Consider the following 16,944-nt stretch of genomic DNA (forward strand, 5'->3'; position numbering starts at 1 on the left):
TATTATACTGCAAAGTTAGAGAGACAAGCTAAAACAAGAAATTATATACCTTACACCCAAAATGACAGGAAAAATGTGACACTGAATGTATATTTTGCAGGATTTATTTATCCTAACCCGTAATTTAGGGCTCTGTTAAACACAAATATTCATCTTTTATGTTATAAACTAGAAAGTTCGGATGAGTTAGTAACCCAAAGCTTCTAATACCATCGTTTGAAAGCGATTCCTCGTTATATATAAGAGAAGATAACTGCTGGAGGAAGTAATACTGTGGGTGGCTGAGCTGATGCTGATGTCAAAAGTCGGGTAAATAGGAGCGTTCTAGCCCCTCTTCTTGTGATGTGCTGTACACTGTACATCATATATATCTAGCATGTACCTTGGCTCAGATACAGTGAGCTCCCATTCAAGCCGACAAATATTTTAGAACCTGAGAACGAACATCCGTGTCAATCCAATGTCACCTGTGTTTAGATCTAGATATCATATCATATTCAACCCGTTGCATCGGAAGGGTTGAATATTATTTGCTTTGCGAGAATCTGAATCTGTGCATTATCTGTGTTGACCATGTAATCGATTAATGTTGACATATAGCGATGATCATATGTAGGTCAATTTTCGAGTTGGTACATCGCGTTCAGTTGCCATGGCAGCTCACGTTGTTTGTGTAGAAAAAATATGTATTTTATAGTCAGATTTGTTTGAAGGTTCATGACTTTTGCTACAGCCATGTACTCTTCTCCAACTACAGAATGTATTGCCGCACACGGATTCAGGACGGATGCAGCTTTTTGAGAAAGGGGTTGCACAGTTCATTTGCACACGTTACCACGATAGTGTCAATGGTCATTTAGTAAACTTTCCGTACAAAAAGGGTGGGGACACCGGGTGACCCCCATTCCAACCAACCCATCCTCCCTAAGTCGGCCTGAGCCCGGATTATATCATTCACGACCAACCAACTGTGTTGCAATTGATCAACAAGTGTTAAATTGGTGCATAACGATATTGCCGTCATTGCTACAACAGCATCAGGGACCAATCTTACCGATCTAGTAAGTGAAAACGAATTAGATACATTTTGAAACAAGGCATCTAACAGGCATGAGCAAAGTAATTTATTTCTTACATAAAACTGCATTGTTTTTGCTTGATTTTTTTGCAAAATGTTGTTTCATGACAGAGGCTCATAAACCACAAAACAGCTGTAACATTATCAAACCAAATGCTCACTACTCAAACATAAGCGTCAGGATAGTTGAACCAATCATCACTTTGAACAGTCCCATGATGCAGTTATGACATACTCAGACATGTTATACAAGGCATATCGCATGCGTGTATGTGTGTGTGTGTGCATGCATGCCTGTGCACCTGTGCGTGTGTATGTGTAAATATTAATTGCATTGCATATTAAAAACATCAAAAGCCACAGGTGTAACTTGCTGGAAGGAAAGTATAATTTTGTATTTCAAAATGTTTACACAAACTGTTTGGCCCATGTATTTCAGGGTAGAAGGAGCCACCCATTTTATGTTGTACATAGTGTTGGCAGTCAGGTTTAATGAATAATGACTAGTCATGATTACTGACTGGATCATCTATCATGCACTGAAGTACATACAGCATGTCATTTTGCTGGAAAGATTTTCCTCTCATGTTTATCCATGTAATAATTTGAAATAGTATGCATTGAAGTAAGTGGTAAATATGTCTTTATAGCAGTTATATGTTATAACCGAGACTTGACAGAGGATGCAGGCTACTTTGTGTTCAGCTATCGTAAATTATATTGACTGGAACATTTGGACCTTCTAAAACCACTCTTGTTTGTAAGTCACTTGTATTGTTGCAACACCTATCAATTTTCAGTCTGGAGGACTGGTCACCATTCATACCGTTCACAGGTATTATTTAAGGGATTTAATCTAATATATATATTTTTAAAATTTTAAACATTTGGTCATTCGTCATATATGCCATGTTTTCAGATCACGCTAAACCTGTTTGAATATCTAATTGAAAAACATAAGTTCAATTCAGGAGGAAATTACAACTTGTGTTTTGTTTTGTTGTGTTTTGTTTTTCTCCTTCAGATTGTTTTTGTTTGGTATTAGCTTGTTTTAAACTGTAGACGGTATTAAACTTATAACTGGGCCACTGCCGGTCAAACTGCAAAGGGCAACCATTACAGCTGTGTACTGGGCCAGAGTTCTCTGCCTGTACTGGGCCAGGTCAACGCCAGTGTGCAAAATAGTACAGGCCCAGCTCCGGAATGCCTTAAATGGGCCTGATGCTCAGACTTCACTGGGTCAGTAATGGCCCAGTTACATGATGTTAGCTGGGAAACAAGACACTGCTATTATGATTTTTGCATAGAAATTAAGAAGGACAAAAGTACAAAATTGGTATTTGTGTAGAATGCTCTTGTAGAATTTGTGTATTTGTTTCACCTACCTACAGTTATTTTCCTGTATAGGCATAAAAACCAAGGCATAATATTACTACAGCAAGCTTTAGAGCGAACTTAATAGACTGACAGTTTGTGTCATCTATGATTACAGTGTTTCCATTATGTCGAGTGATGCAAGTCTAGGGGCTGTATGAATAGCCTCACTGAAGGTTCAGTCAGTCTGAATTCATACATTAATTCAAAGACGAAATGGGATCTTTGAAAGGACGCTTAGTTTTTAAGTGAAGACAATCTGTTTAGGGACTGTTCAGAATTTAAGTGAGTGATGATTTTAAGGGGTAGATGGGAGTGTTCTACCCATTTTGCTCATTAGGGATCTTCAAATTGTGTACACATGTATTAAGGGAGTCAGCAATTTTGTTCATAAGACATATGATTAAAATTATGGAAAGGGGTTGGGGTCATTGATTTTTACATAGCATGCAGGAGGGAGGGGGTTCTTACTTTGTACATAAACATTAGGGGGTGGGTGGGTTTCATACATATTGTAGATACTTCTCCATTAAAATCATCATCCCTCCCTAGACTGAAATTATGAATGGTCCCTTGCAGATTTCTGTTTGTGAGTGACTGTGGGACTAAAATGGTGAACATGGTCTTTGTATTGTGCCATGTCACCATGATACGCTCAAACAATGTCTGTCCTTGGCTTGAGATGTGTGCGTGAATATTTAACCTGGAAATGTGACCTGGAAATTTATCAGGGACAACACAACAGTATGCATGTCCCACTCTGAGCCCACAATACAGGGCAGCTAAGGTAGGAAATAGTTTTATGTTTTTTTTCACATCTCGGGTTACTGCTGGCTGCATCTGATTGTTGTCCTTCAATGTGCATCCACTGTGATACGAGGTATGCTAGCTAGATCATTGTCATAGACAAAGTTTATAACATTTGTCTTTACCCTGTATTTTTTAGTGTGCAGAAAGTTTTTACAGAATGATTGCAGAAATCTACCCTATCATGATGTGCGAACAATGGTCATTATCTAGCCTCATATAAGAATGTTGAGTTTTGATTGGTCCACGTGACTCTGGTAAAATACCATGTCTATCCATCACGGTCCACCAGCGGGAGTATAAAAGTCGTATACTCCCGCTGCGAAAGTCATATCACCCCGCTACACTTTGGTGACGACGCGAAGTGGGAAAAGCGTGCATTGACAAGCCTTTAGTAAAGTGCAGTGCATTGAGGTCAAACGATTGGCTGGTGTCAACATGGCAGCAAGTCGATTCGATGCATGTTGTTTTGTTTTGATTTAGTGAAAACATTCAGCTAGATAAATGCGTTATCACATCGTGTTGAGGGAAACATGAGTAAGGGACCTTACTCGGGACTGATAAAACCCCGTATTTCCGTCAACACGATGTGATAACTTATAATGTCGGCACACATTCTTGTTCTGGTTTGGCATAAAATTAACTCTTTTTCCATGACAATGTCTTTTTTGAGAAAGATGGCATCCTCACAACTGATAATGATTACAATGATTTAACACCAACTACAATGGATTTTGTACAAAGTGATGTCTTTTGCAGTGAAACTTATCACAATGAAAATGACTTTGTGAATGAAGACTTTTAGCAGTACAGATCACAGTGGCCAGCATTTTGAAAATTTGGGGGTTTTTTTTAACTATATTACACACAGTTATTTCCTTACATGTTTATAGACAGTATCATATGAATATTTTGCGTTACATGTACATGTGCCTTTGACAATATTATATCTAATATATATGATAATAGTTTCATTTTTACATTGACCGAACAACAGATGAAAAGCACATAATAACTTCTTTCATGTAATGTTGTTTTCATTGTGACTAAGAATTGAAGAATAATTTATCATATGAGAGGTATTTACATCAAGACTGAGCTTTCCTTTCTTTGTAGCCATAACCTTTTGAAGCATGTCCATCTTGACCAAGGCTTACTGTGTATGAAGCAAAACTTGTGTATAGGAAAGCATATTAAGTATATAAGGGAGACTTCATGTACATTATCAGTTAAGACTGAAATGCTGACGAAACACGAGTAACCAATGTTCTTGCACACCTGTCGGTGAGAAACACATGAGATAACAGCTATATCGCATATATATGAGCCAAAATTCTAGGTTCTTGATTGGCTACTGTATGGTGATGATTTAAGTTCAGAGTATGTGGTGCTACTTGCCTGTAACTGATAAGCCATTTGTGTTTCAGTCAACCAGAGCCTCAGTTACTCATGTCAAATGTCTTAATACCTGTGTACCTACCTGTTAATTTCACTGATGTATGAAAAAACATGTATTAATGGCATATACCATCTTAGATAAATGCATGGATCCATTTTTCTTTTCTTTATTACCATGGTCATGAATTCAAAATGGCTGGGAGTCATCAGTAGTACCATCCTCAATATCTCCAGGGTATACATTCCAATGAGTCTCCACTGTACTCTGGACGCATCTACGGGTCGCCAATCAAATAGGCTGCCTTCACAACCAAGCTTGCCAGTGTCAACAAAGATAGCGGTCGCTGCTGTAAAGGTTCAGATTTGGGGGAAATCATACAGTCAAATTAACTGGTCCAAATATATGCAAGAACTCCTACCTCTTTCAGAGAACCTCTGTATGGTTTGTGTTGCCTAGTTTAATCGCTTAGATAATTTAAAAAGCGAAAGTGTGTTGTGACGGCTTCGCTCACCTTCCCAGTGACACCTGATTGGATAGAAAGCAAGCCAAGGGTGGTAATACATTTATCGGGTATAGTTGAGACCTATCGGAATGTGTACCCTGGAGATATCGAGGAGGCAGCAGTACATGTATAAGCAATTCTGTGAAAATCACTGTAAAGACAAGGGACATGTAATTTCCACAGTGGCTACCCAGGCAACATGCAGTATGTACAGTGCTGGTACCATACTTTTCCTGGAGAGTTGTGCCCAATTTCATGAATCATCTTGCCAAAATAGGGATTGCCAATAGCCTAATTGTTAAAGCACCCGCACATCAGGCTGAAGACCTGGATTTGATTATCCACATGGGTACAATGTTCATTTCTGGTATACCCCACTGTGATATTGCTGAAATAATACTAAAAGTAGCTTAAAACTATATTCATTCACTCACTCACTCACTTTGGCAAAAATACCTGACATAGTAGTCTCAGTGCCTGTCCATGGCTAGATCTATTAGTCTGTGGTTTAATTAATGAACTAAACATGGTTTGATTAATGAACTAAAGAAGTCTGATTTTTTAAACTTTTAAAAAGGATAATTCTTTAGATAAATATTTATTCCAGTCCACTAGCAACTGTATATTTGTATATTAACCAATCTGCTCACAACAATCAGAACCAAACCTGACACTCACCATCTGCAATATTCACACCATTAGTACATGTATCAAATAGTCCTCATTCTCTTTAGTTGCATGTTACACTGGAGAGGTAAACATGTGACTGGATTATTATCCACTGTTTGTGTGAGATATACATTTTATGCAGTTAATATGATTTTGTTTTAAAATTGTTATGTTATTTCAGATGTACAGTGAATTTCTTGGGCCTTTGGAATAGCTTACTCTAACATTTCAGATAATCAGTGGTTCATATTTTTATGTGATAACCTGTTCATATCATGTTTCTCTCTTTCATGTGGTAATGTATGATACGTAACGGTACCATATGTTGTATTTCAATCTGAGGTCAATGTCAGTGCTTCATAGGCTGAATATGAACTGCATTGCTCAAACAGGACGGAGTTGTACAAAACGTGTCAGGTTATTACCATCAAGCATGTCTGTCTGTTATGGGTTAACCTTCTGCAGCCCATCTGATTGTTCAAGTATTGGTGAGGCAGAGCTGCTGCAGTGGTGACATTTTGGGTCACAGAGTTATGTACTCGTTTGTGGTCATTTCAATTTGGTATCCTATTTTTCCTTTTGAGTAACCAAATATAGTATACCCACCTCTGTCAGACTCAATCAGGTATTTTGCTAATTTCTAGTAATTGCAACAATAGATGTTTAGATGCTGGTTTATATGTTTGTTATTCATACTTGATCTGTATTATAAGAAACAATAAGAAAACCCCCAAGTTGCCTTGTTCATGTGCTGACAGAGAACCTGTCAATATATCAGTTGTTTTATCAATCCTAAGTAACCTCCATCTGTAGCACACGTGTCTGCTTACTCCAGACAGGAACTAATTTGTCAGTTTATCAAGGTAATATTTGACATTTTTATGTTTAGGATCACATTTATTGAGTATTTACAAAAAATCAAGCATAGGCAATGGGCTTTATATGAATTTAGTTTTCATATAAATATTTGGGTAATTTACACAGATAGTGTCATATGCAGCTTGTCTGCACCTCCTGTGAGGTGTTATAATATTGTGTAACACCATGTTCATGATAGAGCAATTACCCAGCACCATGTTTGCACATGACTGTCTGTGGCTGCTTCTCATAGTCTGTACAAATGCTGGTCTCACAGTGCTAGCAAACAAACTTATCATGCCACAGTTTAGATATAAATACCCCCACTAGATTCAATATAGAAACCAGTCCTTCTTTTATCTCTGCTTTGACAAGGCAGGGTAACAACAAGTACCATTTGTTATTTGACAAGGCAGGGTAACAATAAGTACCATTTATTATTTGACAAGGCAGGGTGACAAGTTCCAGTTGTTATTTGACAAGGCAGGGTAACAACAAGTACCATTTGTTATTTGACAAGGCAAGGTAACACCAAGTACCACTTAATATTTCACAAGGCATGGTAACAAATCCCAGTTGTTATTTGACAAGGCAGGGTAACACCAAGTACCAGTTATTATTTGACAAGGAAGGGTAGCAACAAGTACAATTTCTTATTTGACAAGGAAGGCTAACAACAAGTACCATTTGTTATTTTACAAGGAAGGATAACAACAAGTACCACTTGCTAAGGTCTTTTGATCCTGCATGCACTTTCTCATTTCAGCCAATGTTAAACTGGTCAGTGTATTCAGTTCAGTCCTCAAGACAGTTCTGAACATTTATACTTTTAGTAGAAAACTTTGTAAATTTACAAAACCTATTTGATTGTTTTGTGAATACAGTGTGCAAAATACCCACTGGCCTGCTAGCCCATGGCTAGTGAGAATCCCATCAGGCTGGTAAATCTGGTACAGTCCCAGGCCTGACTGCCTAGTGAATTTTCATGGGATCATTTTGTAAACGTATCACTCTCTACAACTTGGTATGTTATAACACACTTTTAAATCATGCAAAATTGTGGCCTGATTAAAATGTTTGTCATGTTTGCAACTTAATGATGAAACAGTGAGTTAGATGTATATATGTTGAAAATGTTTTTACTGATTTGTGTGATGCATTGGTCACTTGCAGAATCTGTCATCTGATATATTTCAGGTGATTAAGGAGACAGATCAGCTCAACAATGCCAGAAACTAGGAAGGGGATGATCCAGACAGGTAAGCTGTGTTCTGTATAATCCATTTCATTGGCAGATTCATTACGGAGAAAAAGCAAAGTTAAATCAGATTTTGATGAAAAGTAAAACTGAGAAACCTGAAGCAGATGATTGTATGACTTTTTCTTGCATGTATGTATGTGCAGAGACAAAAAACGATTCATCCAATCCTTGTTATTTATTTGTCTTACTATCACTGAATACGATCGTAAAAGGTCACAATATTGAAAACTTACAATATATAGTGTTTATACCTGGTTTCGAGTGTGCATCTCTTCACTCTCTAGCATGGTGGTTTTATCCACATTCTTCGCTTTGAAGAATGAGATTGTTTGTCAGTTTGAACCATGTGTTCCTCAACACGGGTAGTGTGGGCATGCATGACACGGGTAGTGTGGGCATGCATGACACAGGTAGTGTGTGCATGTCAAAATTTCATCTGTGTCATAGCTGTCAACCCTCAGAGCTCCCAGTGCTGGAGATGTTTGGAAAGCTGGAGTCCAGGTCCAGGGCGAGGCCATGGTGAGGTGGAGGGGCATGCAGGGGGGTGAAAACGGTTTTTAGGATTTTGTGATGCATTTTCAAGGCTTCACAGGTAGCATTATTTTCAAAAACATGCAACACATGCAACAGGTAAAACAATGACATAAATCCACATACCTGGTTAAAGTGACTTTAATTATATTATACCAGAGACCATATAATAGATTATATGGTCTCTGATTATACATTAAGAAATTTTTTGTCGGGTCAAATTTCTCAATGCGTGAGATTTTGGTACCTGTACGTGAGTGCGTGACATGAGGCTCAAATGTGTGAGACTCACACAGGATGCGTGAGAGTTGACAGGTATGCATAAGTTGAATCCAAACTTCCTCCTTAATTTTGTTTGAAAAAGTAAGCCCTGGACCTGGAGAAATCGAGTCCAGCTATTACATAATACATGATTTAGTTGGGAAGTTTGAAAATAGAATTATTCTATCATAGTGAAGTAACAGAACAGTGTTTTCCTGCAACTCTTAATGTTAACAGTGTCCTTACAGTCCTCATCTGTATAGTGTTTCCCAACAACTGCTGTTGTTTACAGTGAGCTAACAGTCAATGTATAATGTTCTCCTTGCAGTCCTCAGTATAGACTGTGTTTGCAACAACAGTTATTGTTTGAGTGAGCTAACTGTCCTCTATATAGTTTTCTGCTACAACTGCTGTTGTTTACAGTGTCTTTACAGTCCTCTGTATAATGTTCTACAACCGTTGTTGTTTACAGTGACAGGGCTTCTTCTGCCTGACAAGCTGGGAGTGACTCTGACCCATGAACACCTGTGGATAGATTCAGGGGGCTTCTATGTAGAACCAGATGCTAAACACATAGAGAAAACGACCATGCCTCTCACACTCCCCAACTATGGATGGATAACACATAATCCGTAAATATAAACCCAATATTTTTTTTTTTTTTTTTTTTCAGTTTCTATTTAGCGACATATTATATATCATTAAAAAGTTTGCTCCCCATTTCTTATTTTGTTGGCCCTGTCTATGTTAATGATTGTGTGTAGTATGAGTGTATTTGAAGGAATGATTTGTGAGTATTTTGAGTTTGTTGGCATTAAAGCTGTGATGACATTTGGAGGATACTAAACGACCGTCCATGTAATACCATTTTTATTAAAATGAGTTAATGATTTGGTATCAAACAAGTGAAAGCTATTTATGAAGAATATGTTTCACAAAATACAATCTAAACACAGTTCTTGCACATTTACATATTTTGGCCAACATACATGAGGATTTTATTTTTTGAGCAAGAAAAATTATTTTTTCTCTTATTCTTGAAAAAATATAACCCGTGTATCTGTAAAACAATTAATAAACTCGTCTGGCCTTATCTACCAGTTACTGATCATGTCCTTAAACATTGAGGTAATGCCAGACTCTCACAACTAATAACAACAAATAACAATGTCCCTTCCCAGCTGGAAATGTGGAACCAAGAGTCAGTTTAAATGAACTTGTTCTATGTCCAGGGATGAGAAATTTCCGCGGATCCGCGGAAATCCGCGTTTTTTTACATCCCCAGGGTCATTTTTCTGAAACGTCTAAATATATATACAGTGTTAATATTGATTTTAGAAGCCATATTTAGTGTGTAAAATGCCAAAATCCCCCAGACCCCCGACTAGTTTTCAGCTGTAAATGAAAATTTCCATTCTCATCCCTGTATGTCAGATATAGTCACAAGCCCAACCTCAACTATGGCCCTGATGAGATAGGTGATCTTACTGAAGAAATGATGCACTTCAAGGTAGGAGTTGCCTTACATTCCTTTGATGTTATTCTGGCTGTCATCTGTCCATTTGAGGAAGATAGAGCAAGTAACATATGTATGAAAATTCAGGGCAAGTTCAGGAACAAACAAATACGGAAAATTGCCCTGAATTAGTACAAGCAATGATTGGAACCAAAAGCGGGGTCATTAGAGACACATTTTGCAGTGCCAGAAACTTGTGATTGTGGGTGTGAGTCCCAATTTACTCTGATTGTGTTGCTAGACTGATGGCTGTATACCCATGCTTGGGTTTACCTGTTCCACTTCAGGCTTCCTCCTATGGACACTGACACTGAGACAACTTGAATAATGTTCAGAGTGGCATTAAACCCAATTCCCTCACTAACTACAGTCTAATGGTTAGAAACAGCTGGTTTTAAAACTTCATCACTATTGGACATGTAGCTGCTCATGAGTCCTTTGTTGGGATTCAAACCACAGAACTTCTGATCCATTGTCAGACAACTTGTCCTCATGACCAAGATTGCTGTAGTCTTTCAAGTGAAAGGAGCTGCTGTGTAATAACTCTAAACACTGCTGCAGTGTAGTAATACTAAAGACTGCTGCTGTGTAATAACTCTAAACACTGCTGCTGTGTAATAACTCTAAACACTGCTGCTGTGTCTTAACGCTAAACACTGCTGCTGTGTAATAACGCTAAACACTGCTGCTGTGTAATAACGCTAAACACTGCTGCTGTGTTATAACTCTAAACACTGCTGCTGTGTAATAACGCTAAACACTGCTGCTGTGTAATAACGCTAAACACTGCTGCTGTGTAATAACGCTAAACACTGCTGCTGTGTAATAACGCTAAACACTGCTGCTGTGTAATAACTCTAAACACCGCTGCTGTGTAATAACGCTAAACACTTATGCTGTGTAATAACTCTAAACACTGCTCCTGTGTAATAACGCTAAACACTGCTGCTGTGTAATAACTCTAAACACTGCAGTTGCACAACAATTCACGTGTATGCCTTGATAAATCTGAGGTTTCTTTTGTTCACTTGACATTCCAGAACAACGGTGGCTGCAGTATAGTGGAAAACACAACTATAGGCCTGTATCCAAATGTAGAGTTCTTGAAAGATTTATCTGAGGCAACAGGGGTCAACATTGTTGCTGGAGCAGGTACTGATATCAGCGTTGCTTGATGGTGTTCTAGTGAAGTATGAACAACCAAGTATGATGTGAAAACAATGCAGGGTGTTGTACAGTGCATTATGAAGGGTTTTACAGTGTGAAAAGAGTGGCAATTTGTAGGGTGTTCTAGTGCGTAGGCTGTTTCTATATGCCAGGTGTTACAGTATGTAGGATGTTGCAGTATGTGAAGCATTGCAGTGTGAGTGGAATTGCAATATGTTAGGTGTTGCAGTGTGCAGGGTGTTGCAATATGTCAGATATTGTAATGTGTAGGGTGCTGTAATTTGATTATGTTAAGTACTTCAGGAATATTTTCAGGATGTTGCAGTGTGTTGCAGTATGTAAAGTGTTGCAGTCTGAAGGGTGTTGCAATATACTGGGTGTTGCAGTGGGTAGGGTGCTGCAGTATGTCATGTTGCAGTGTGTAGGGTGTTGCAATGTGTAGGGTGTTGCAGTATGTCAGGTGTTGCAGTGTGTAGGGTGTTGCAATATGTTATGTTGCAGTGTTTAGGATGTTGGAATATGTCAGGTATTGCTTGGTGTTTGCAGTGTGTAGGAAATTGGATTTTGCAGTCTGTTGCTGCATGTAGGCAGTTGCAGAAAGTAGTGAGTTACAGTGTGTTGGGTGTTACAGTGTGTATGTTATGTTGTTTCAGTTTGTAGTATGTTTAAGGGTAATGTGTGTTTGCCATTGAACTGTTTTTGTGTGATGCTATGTCTATGCTTGTAGTGTGGTGTGTTGCAGAAGAAGGTAGGTTGTATGTGGTGTGTTGTCTTTTTGTGGTAGTTTTTCAACTGTAGGTTATCTGTAGCAGACTGACAGTTTAATGACCTACATGAAATGCAATGTAATGTTTAAGCTCATGCAAAACTAATACATTTTGTTTCTTGATTTAGGTTATTATGTGGGGGCATTTCAGACAGAATCAACCAAAGCCTTGACCTCTGAGGCAATGGCAGACTGCATACGTCATGACGTCCTGGAGGGTGTTGGAAAGACAGGGATCAAATGTGGTGTCATCGGAGAAATTGGTTGTGCCTGGCCATTGGAAGGTAAGTGGCAAGAAGCACCTGCAGCCTAAGTAGATTTCCTCTACTGAGTCTAACAAACCTTATCAGGAAGTCGTGTCAGGTTGCCTTTGAGATTGACCAATTGGCTTGCCAAATCATGAAAGTGGATCACATACCTTTTGAACTTTTACCTGGAAAAGGTTTGTACACGTATGATTCCGAACACCATTTTCCATACAATAGCTTCCAGATGATGCACATGGAGCTCTCGCCAGCAGGTAAGGGATGATGTAAATCCAGCTAGAGTCCATGCAGGTAGCAAAGGTACTGTAAGTCCCATGGTCCCTGGTATGGTGATCTACCTTCAATTGTTGGCAATCTGTAGCCTGTGTTTTATAATATATTGTCCTCTTTAATTACAATGTTTTAGTTTTTCATGCTACTTTTATATTTATATCTGTGATATTCTAGTATTTTTACTGTCCATCGTCGACAGGTTTTTATAGTGTACATACATTCCATTTTAGTGTTAAATGTTCTCGTCACGATGTGGCTGAAATATTGCTGATATGGCGTTAAATATGAACTCACTCACTCACATGGAGCATGCTACAACACTGTCCACAGTGAGTGTAAGTAGTCGCTGAAAATAGCGTTTTTGTCAATACTCAAGGATGTCATCTTGCAGAAATATTGGCTAATGGTAACAATGTCATCAGAAAGCTCTGAGTGTGTATATTGCAGGTCAAATATCTGTGTTAAATGCAGAATTTCATTTATTGAAGGATCAGTTTCAATGAATTTTGTACGCCCCGCCAAACATGAAACAGTAGCGGTAGTCTGATTGGTTTAATCTGTTCAGTTGTTGCACATTTGATTGGACAGTCATCTGATGCGACCTCCTGCTAGGGTTTGTTAGACTCAGTATAGGGCTGTGACGAATAATGCTGAGAACTACCATTACTTAGACTGGATTATTTAACAAACTGGTTCCCAGCATGCCATGCTTGTGTTGAGAGTTGCCTGAGATGTGGATTAAATGGCCATAATGAGTTACCTATTTCACGATTCGCTATCTCATCTGGAAGCTATGGATTGTAGGTTGTGCTATCAACAACTGCTTTGTATGTGCACATTTGCTTAAATAATAATCGGCTTCAATATTATTTGCATATTTTGGAGGTATTATTGAAATTGTCTATGCTGTATTTTTTCTAGTCTGTCAGTTCCTGAAACAAACGTATCAATACAAGTCTAGGAAACATGGCGAGTCTTCATTTCAGCCGTTTTATTTTGTTCCGGTAAATTGGCTTCATTTCAGAGATGAGTTGTTAGTCTATCTTTTTGTGTGAATATCTTCAGATATACAGAAGTGTACTGAAGTCAGTTGTCATGAATTAAGTATTAAGTGTTGAAGAAAAAGACAAACAACACATTATATCTTCTAGAGCAGTAAAGTCACACATGCCTTGCATAATCATGGGCCGATGGGATAGCTAAGTGGACAATGCATCCGCCAAAAATGCCAAACATTTTCAAAGACCCAGGTTCAATTCCTCATGGGGATACAATGTGTGAAGCCTATTTCTGGTGTCTGTGATGTGGCTAGAATATTGCTAAAAGTGACATAAAACCAAACTCACTCACTCACTCACTCACTCACTCACTCGCAGTGGCCAAATTGTTTGGGCACATGGAAGCATCAACACAGATGTTGTTGCTTGGTTACAAATGAAATGACATGGAACCACTCATGATGTATTTATGAAGTGATGTAGATAGAATGTTAACAACTTTTGTGTTGAGCAACTCACTTCACATACAAATAGTTAACTGTCAGGCAAATGTGAGTGTATAAGTTGGAGAATATTTTGCAGTACATAATATCAGTAATCAAACCAGTGGTCGATGGCAAAACTACTTATCCATGCTGTAGTGATTCACAAACACCATCCATCAAGTTATAATGATTGAAATGGAAATGAGACTTTAGTTACAAATAACGAGGGCAGTAACGGTACATGGATATACGAACAATGTGTCAGTTTCTAATATTTGGTGTTGCATGTGATATACAAAACCATGTGTGTTACAGAGTTTGAGAGACGGTCATTACAGGCCAGTGCTGTTGTCCAATCAGAACTGGACACTCCAGTCATCATCCATCCTGGTCGTAATCCAGATGCACCTTTTGAGATTCTGAGAATATTCCAGGAAGCTGGGGGAAAACTTCACAATGTAGTGATGTCACATCTAGACAGTGAGTATATGTTTGTGTCCTGTGTAGAGGAGGTGAACATATAGCTTTGTATCCAGTTAAGACAATGTTATAATTTGTTCCTGTCCAGACTAGACAGTGAATAGATATTTATATCCTGTGTAGAGGAGGTGATTATATATCTTTACATCCAGTTAAGACAACATTATAATTTGTTCTTATCCAGAGTAGCCAATGAATAGATATTACTGTGTAGACTGTAGTCTTCTTGCAACCTACCACTATGCACCAACCGTTCTTGTATGGCAGCAATGTGTGGACAGTCATGAGTTTGCTAGTTTACCCTTACTTTCCATATAACACCTGACACTCTTGAACATCCTGGAACATCCTGGAACGTCTTTGTAAAAGAATACCTGCCGCAACTGGCTGTAAAACAAATATTTCTCTGAGTGGCATTTTAGAGTTGGGGAAGTACAATGTGGACCAAATTTTAAATGTTTGACAACGCTACAAGAATCTGTATTGAAACCTTGTTGTCATGAATTAAACAAGTTATCTATAAAATTTATTCTGTAAAACAGTTGTTTTCTATATAACACTAACTTTTTGGAATTGCAGGAACATTTCTGGAAAAGGAACGCCTTCTTGAGTTTGCCACTGAAGGCGTGTACTGTGAATATGACCTGTTTGGTATTGAGACATCCCACTACCAGCCCTATCCCACCATCGACATGCCCAGTGATGCTCAGAGAATCCAGATGATCAAGACTCTAGTGGACAATGGCTATGAGGACAAAATCTGTATTGCACAGGACATACACACCAAGCACAGGCTGGTAGGCATTCCCCAAGTAGGGTTGCTCAGTGTTGAAAATAGTGTCATCCGGAGATTTATTTCTAAAACAACTATTAAATGTACTGTCATATTTCCATTAAATGTCATATTTGGATGTTGTCTCAATGCAAGCAGTATATGTAGTCACTCGTCAAGAATTAGGCACACACAGAACTAATTTAGTGGGCTGCCAAAGATGGGCTGCCAAGAGGTGACAAAGTAAAGACTGTGTTCGTTGAAATAAGTCATGAGTCTAGTTTTGCCTTGCAATCAGCAATTTTCCAGTTATTTATGAAATAAAGTTCACTTTACCCCAGTGTGTTTTGTAATAAAGTATAGTTTTGTCCTGAACTTTTATAACTGAAGCATGAGGACGGTAGCATACAACTGAATTTGACGCTAATGGTTTCTTTCTGATCCATACTTTAGGGACTAAGGTTCTATTTGTTTTATGACCTTTACCTTGTGTTGCTTTTTGTTCCTCTTATTATCAGCCTGTGGTTAATACATTAATACTTAGGTGTTTCTTTTTCAGACCAAATATGGCGGACATGGGTTTTCACATGCACTGGTCAATATTGTTCCCAAAATGCTTACCAGAGGAATATCTCAAGAAGCTGTGAATAAATTCTTGATAGATAATCCCAAAAGATGGCTTACTTACCTGAGATAGGTATTTAGAAAAACTGGATATTCCTAAATTTATTTTGACTTGTTTATATTTCAATGTGCCTTATCCAAGGTCCTGTTCCAGATGGAATGACATATGTATTGGGAGTGTTAGAGGCCATCTTGTCATGAAAAGTTCTTGAAAACAATTCTGTGTCAATACACATGAATAATAATAATAAATATTTGATGCTGGGCTTACGGCAGTCATTAGTGTTTGGGTTTGTTAACACATTTAGAAATACTACTAATAAAGTTGATCCTGTGACTATGAGTGGTGTTAGGGACTGATAATTTGATATTTTGGTGGAGTGATGTTGTGGGATTTTATTGAAAAAAAGAAAATAAAATGTCAGAAAATGCTTGAAGAAGATCATTGAAACATAGGAATGGTCTGCATCAAGGATTGTTTGGCTGCAAAATCCTTCTTTTAAAATCCTTAGATTAACAAATGTTCATGGTTCTATTTATAAAAATACCAGTTTTAACAGCTGTGGTGGAAAATTCATTTTGTCTCTAAACAAACACGCAAACCTCCCTTCGGAATTTCTTAATTTTAGCATGTATACGGTATCAATACTTAAAAATAATATCAGCTGACATTGGACATGTCACAGTCATTGCTCAGAATTGAAGTGCAGTGTGACATGACCCTTTGATGGGCATTTTGATGTTTGAAGAAACTGAAGACTTTAGGGTTGAACTCTCCTGTGCTAGTAACCACAGTAAGCAAGTTATTGTCCATGAAGACTCCTGAGCTAGTAACCACAGTAAGCAAGTTATTGTCC

The 16,944-nt window shown here is 38.1% G+C and overlaps 1 protein-coding gene across 2 annotated transcripts; it reads left to right on the forward strand.

Moving 5' to 3' along the window:
• Nucleotides 1–246: 246 nt before the first annotated feature.
• On the forward strand, nucleotides 247–16,506 carry LOC137290417 (phosphotriesterase-related protein-like). Of its 2 annotated transcripts, none has more exons than XM_067821341.1 (9): nucleotides 247–309; nucleotides 7,885–7,946; nucleotides 9,213–9,372; nucleotides 10,175–10,250; nucleotides 11,297–11,408; nucleotides 12,318–12,473; nucleotides 14,527–14,691; nucleotides 15,271–15,488; nucleotides 16,023–16,506. In XM_067821341.1, exons 2-9 carry the CDS (start codon nucleotides 7,913–7,915, stop codon nucleotides 16,158–16,160), a joined length of 1,059 nt encoding a protein of 352 aa, XP_067677442.1. In that variant the 5' UTR covers nucleotides 247–309; nucleotides 7,885–7,912; the 3' UTR covers nucleotides 16,161–16,506. The 2 variants fall into 2 exon arrangements, with proteins under 2 accessions (XP_067677442.1, XP_067677443.1); XM_067821342.1 differs by lacking the exon at nucleotides 247–309 and adding an exon at nucleotides 822–1,061.
• The last annotated feature ends 438 nt before the right edge of the window (nucleotides 16,507–16,944 follow it).

Source organism: Haliotis asinina, chromosome 7 (genome assembly GCF_037392515.1).
Source record: "Haliotis asinina isolate JCU_RB_2024 chromosome 7, JCU_Hal_asi_v2, whole genome shotgun sequence".
Classification (NCBI taxonomy): Eukaryota; Metazoa; Mollusca; class Gastropoda; order Lepetellida; family Haliotidae; genus Haliotis; species Haliotis asinina.

What these genes read in the sequence shown, in the direction of transcription:
- LOC137290417 (XM_067821341.1), top strand. Translation starts at nt 7,913, where the DNA reads ATGCCAGAAACTAGGAAGGGGATGATCCAGACAG. An exon ending in GAAGGGGATGATCCAGACAG is followed by an intron (nt 7,947 to 9,212) that starts GTAAGCTGTGTT and finishes TGTTGTTTACAG; the next exon opens with TGACAGGGCTTCTTCTGCCT. An exon ending in AAGAAATGATGCACTTCAAG is followed by an intron (nt 10,251 to 11,296) that starts GTAGGAGTTGCC and finishes TTGACATTCCAG; the next exon opens with AACAACGGTGGCTGCAGTAT.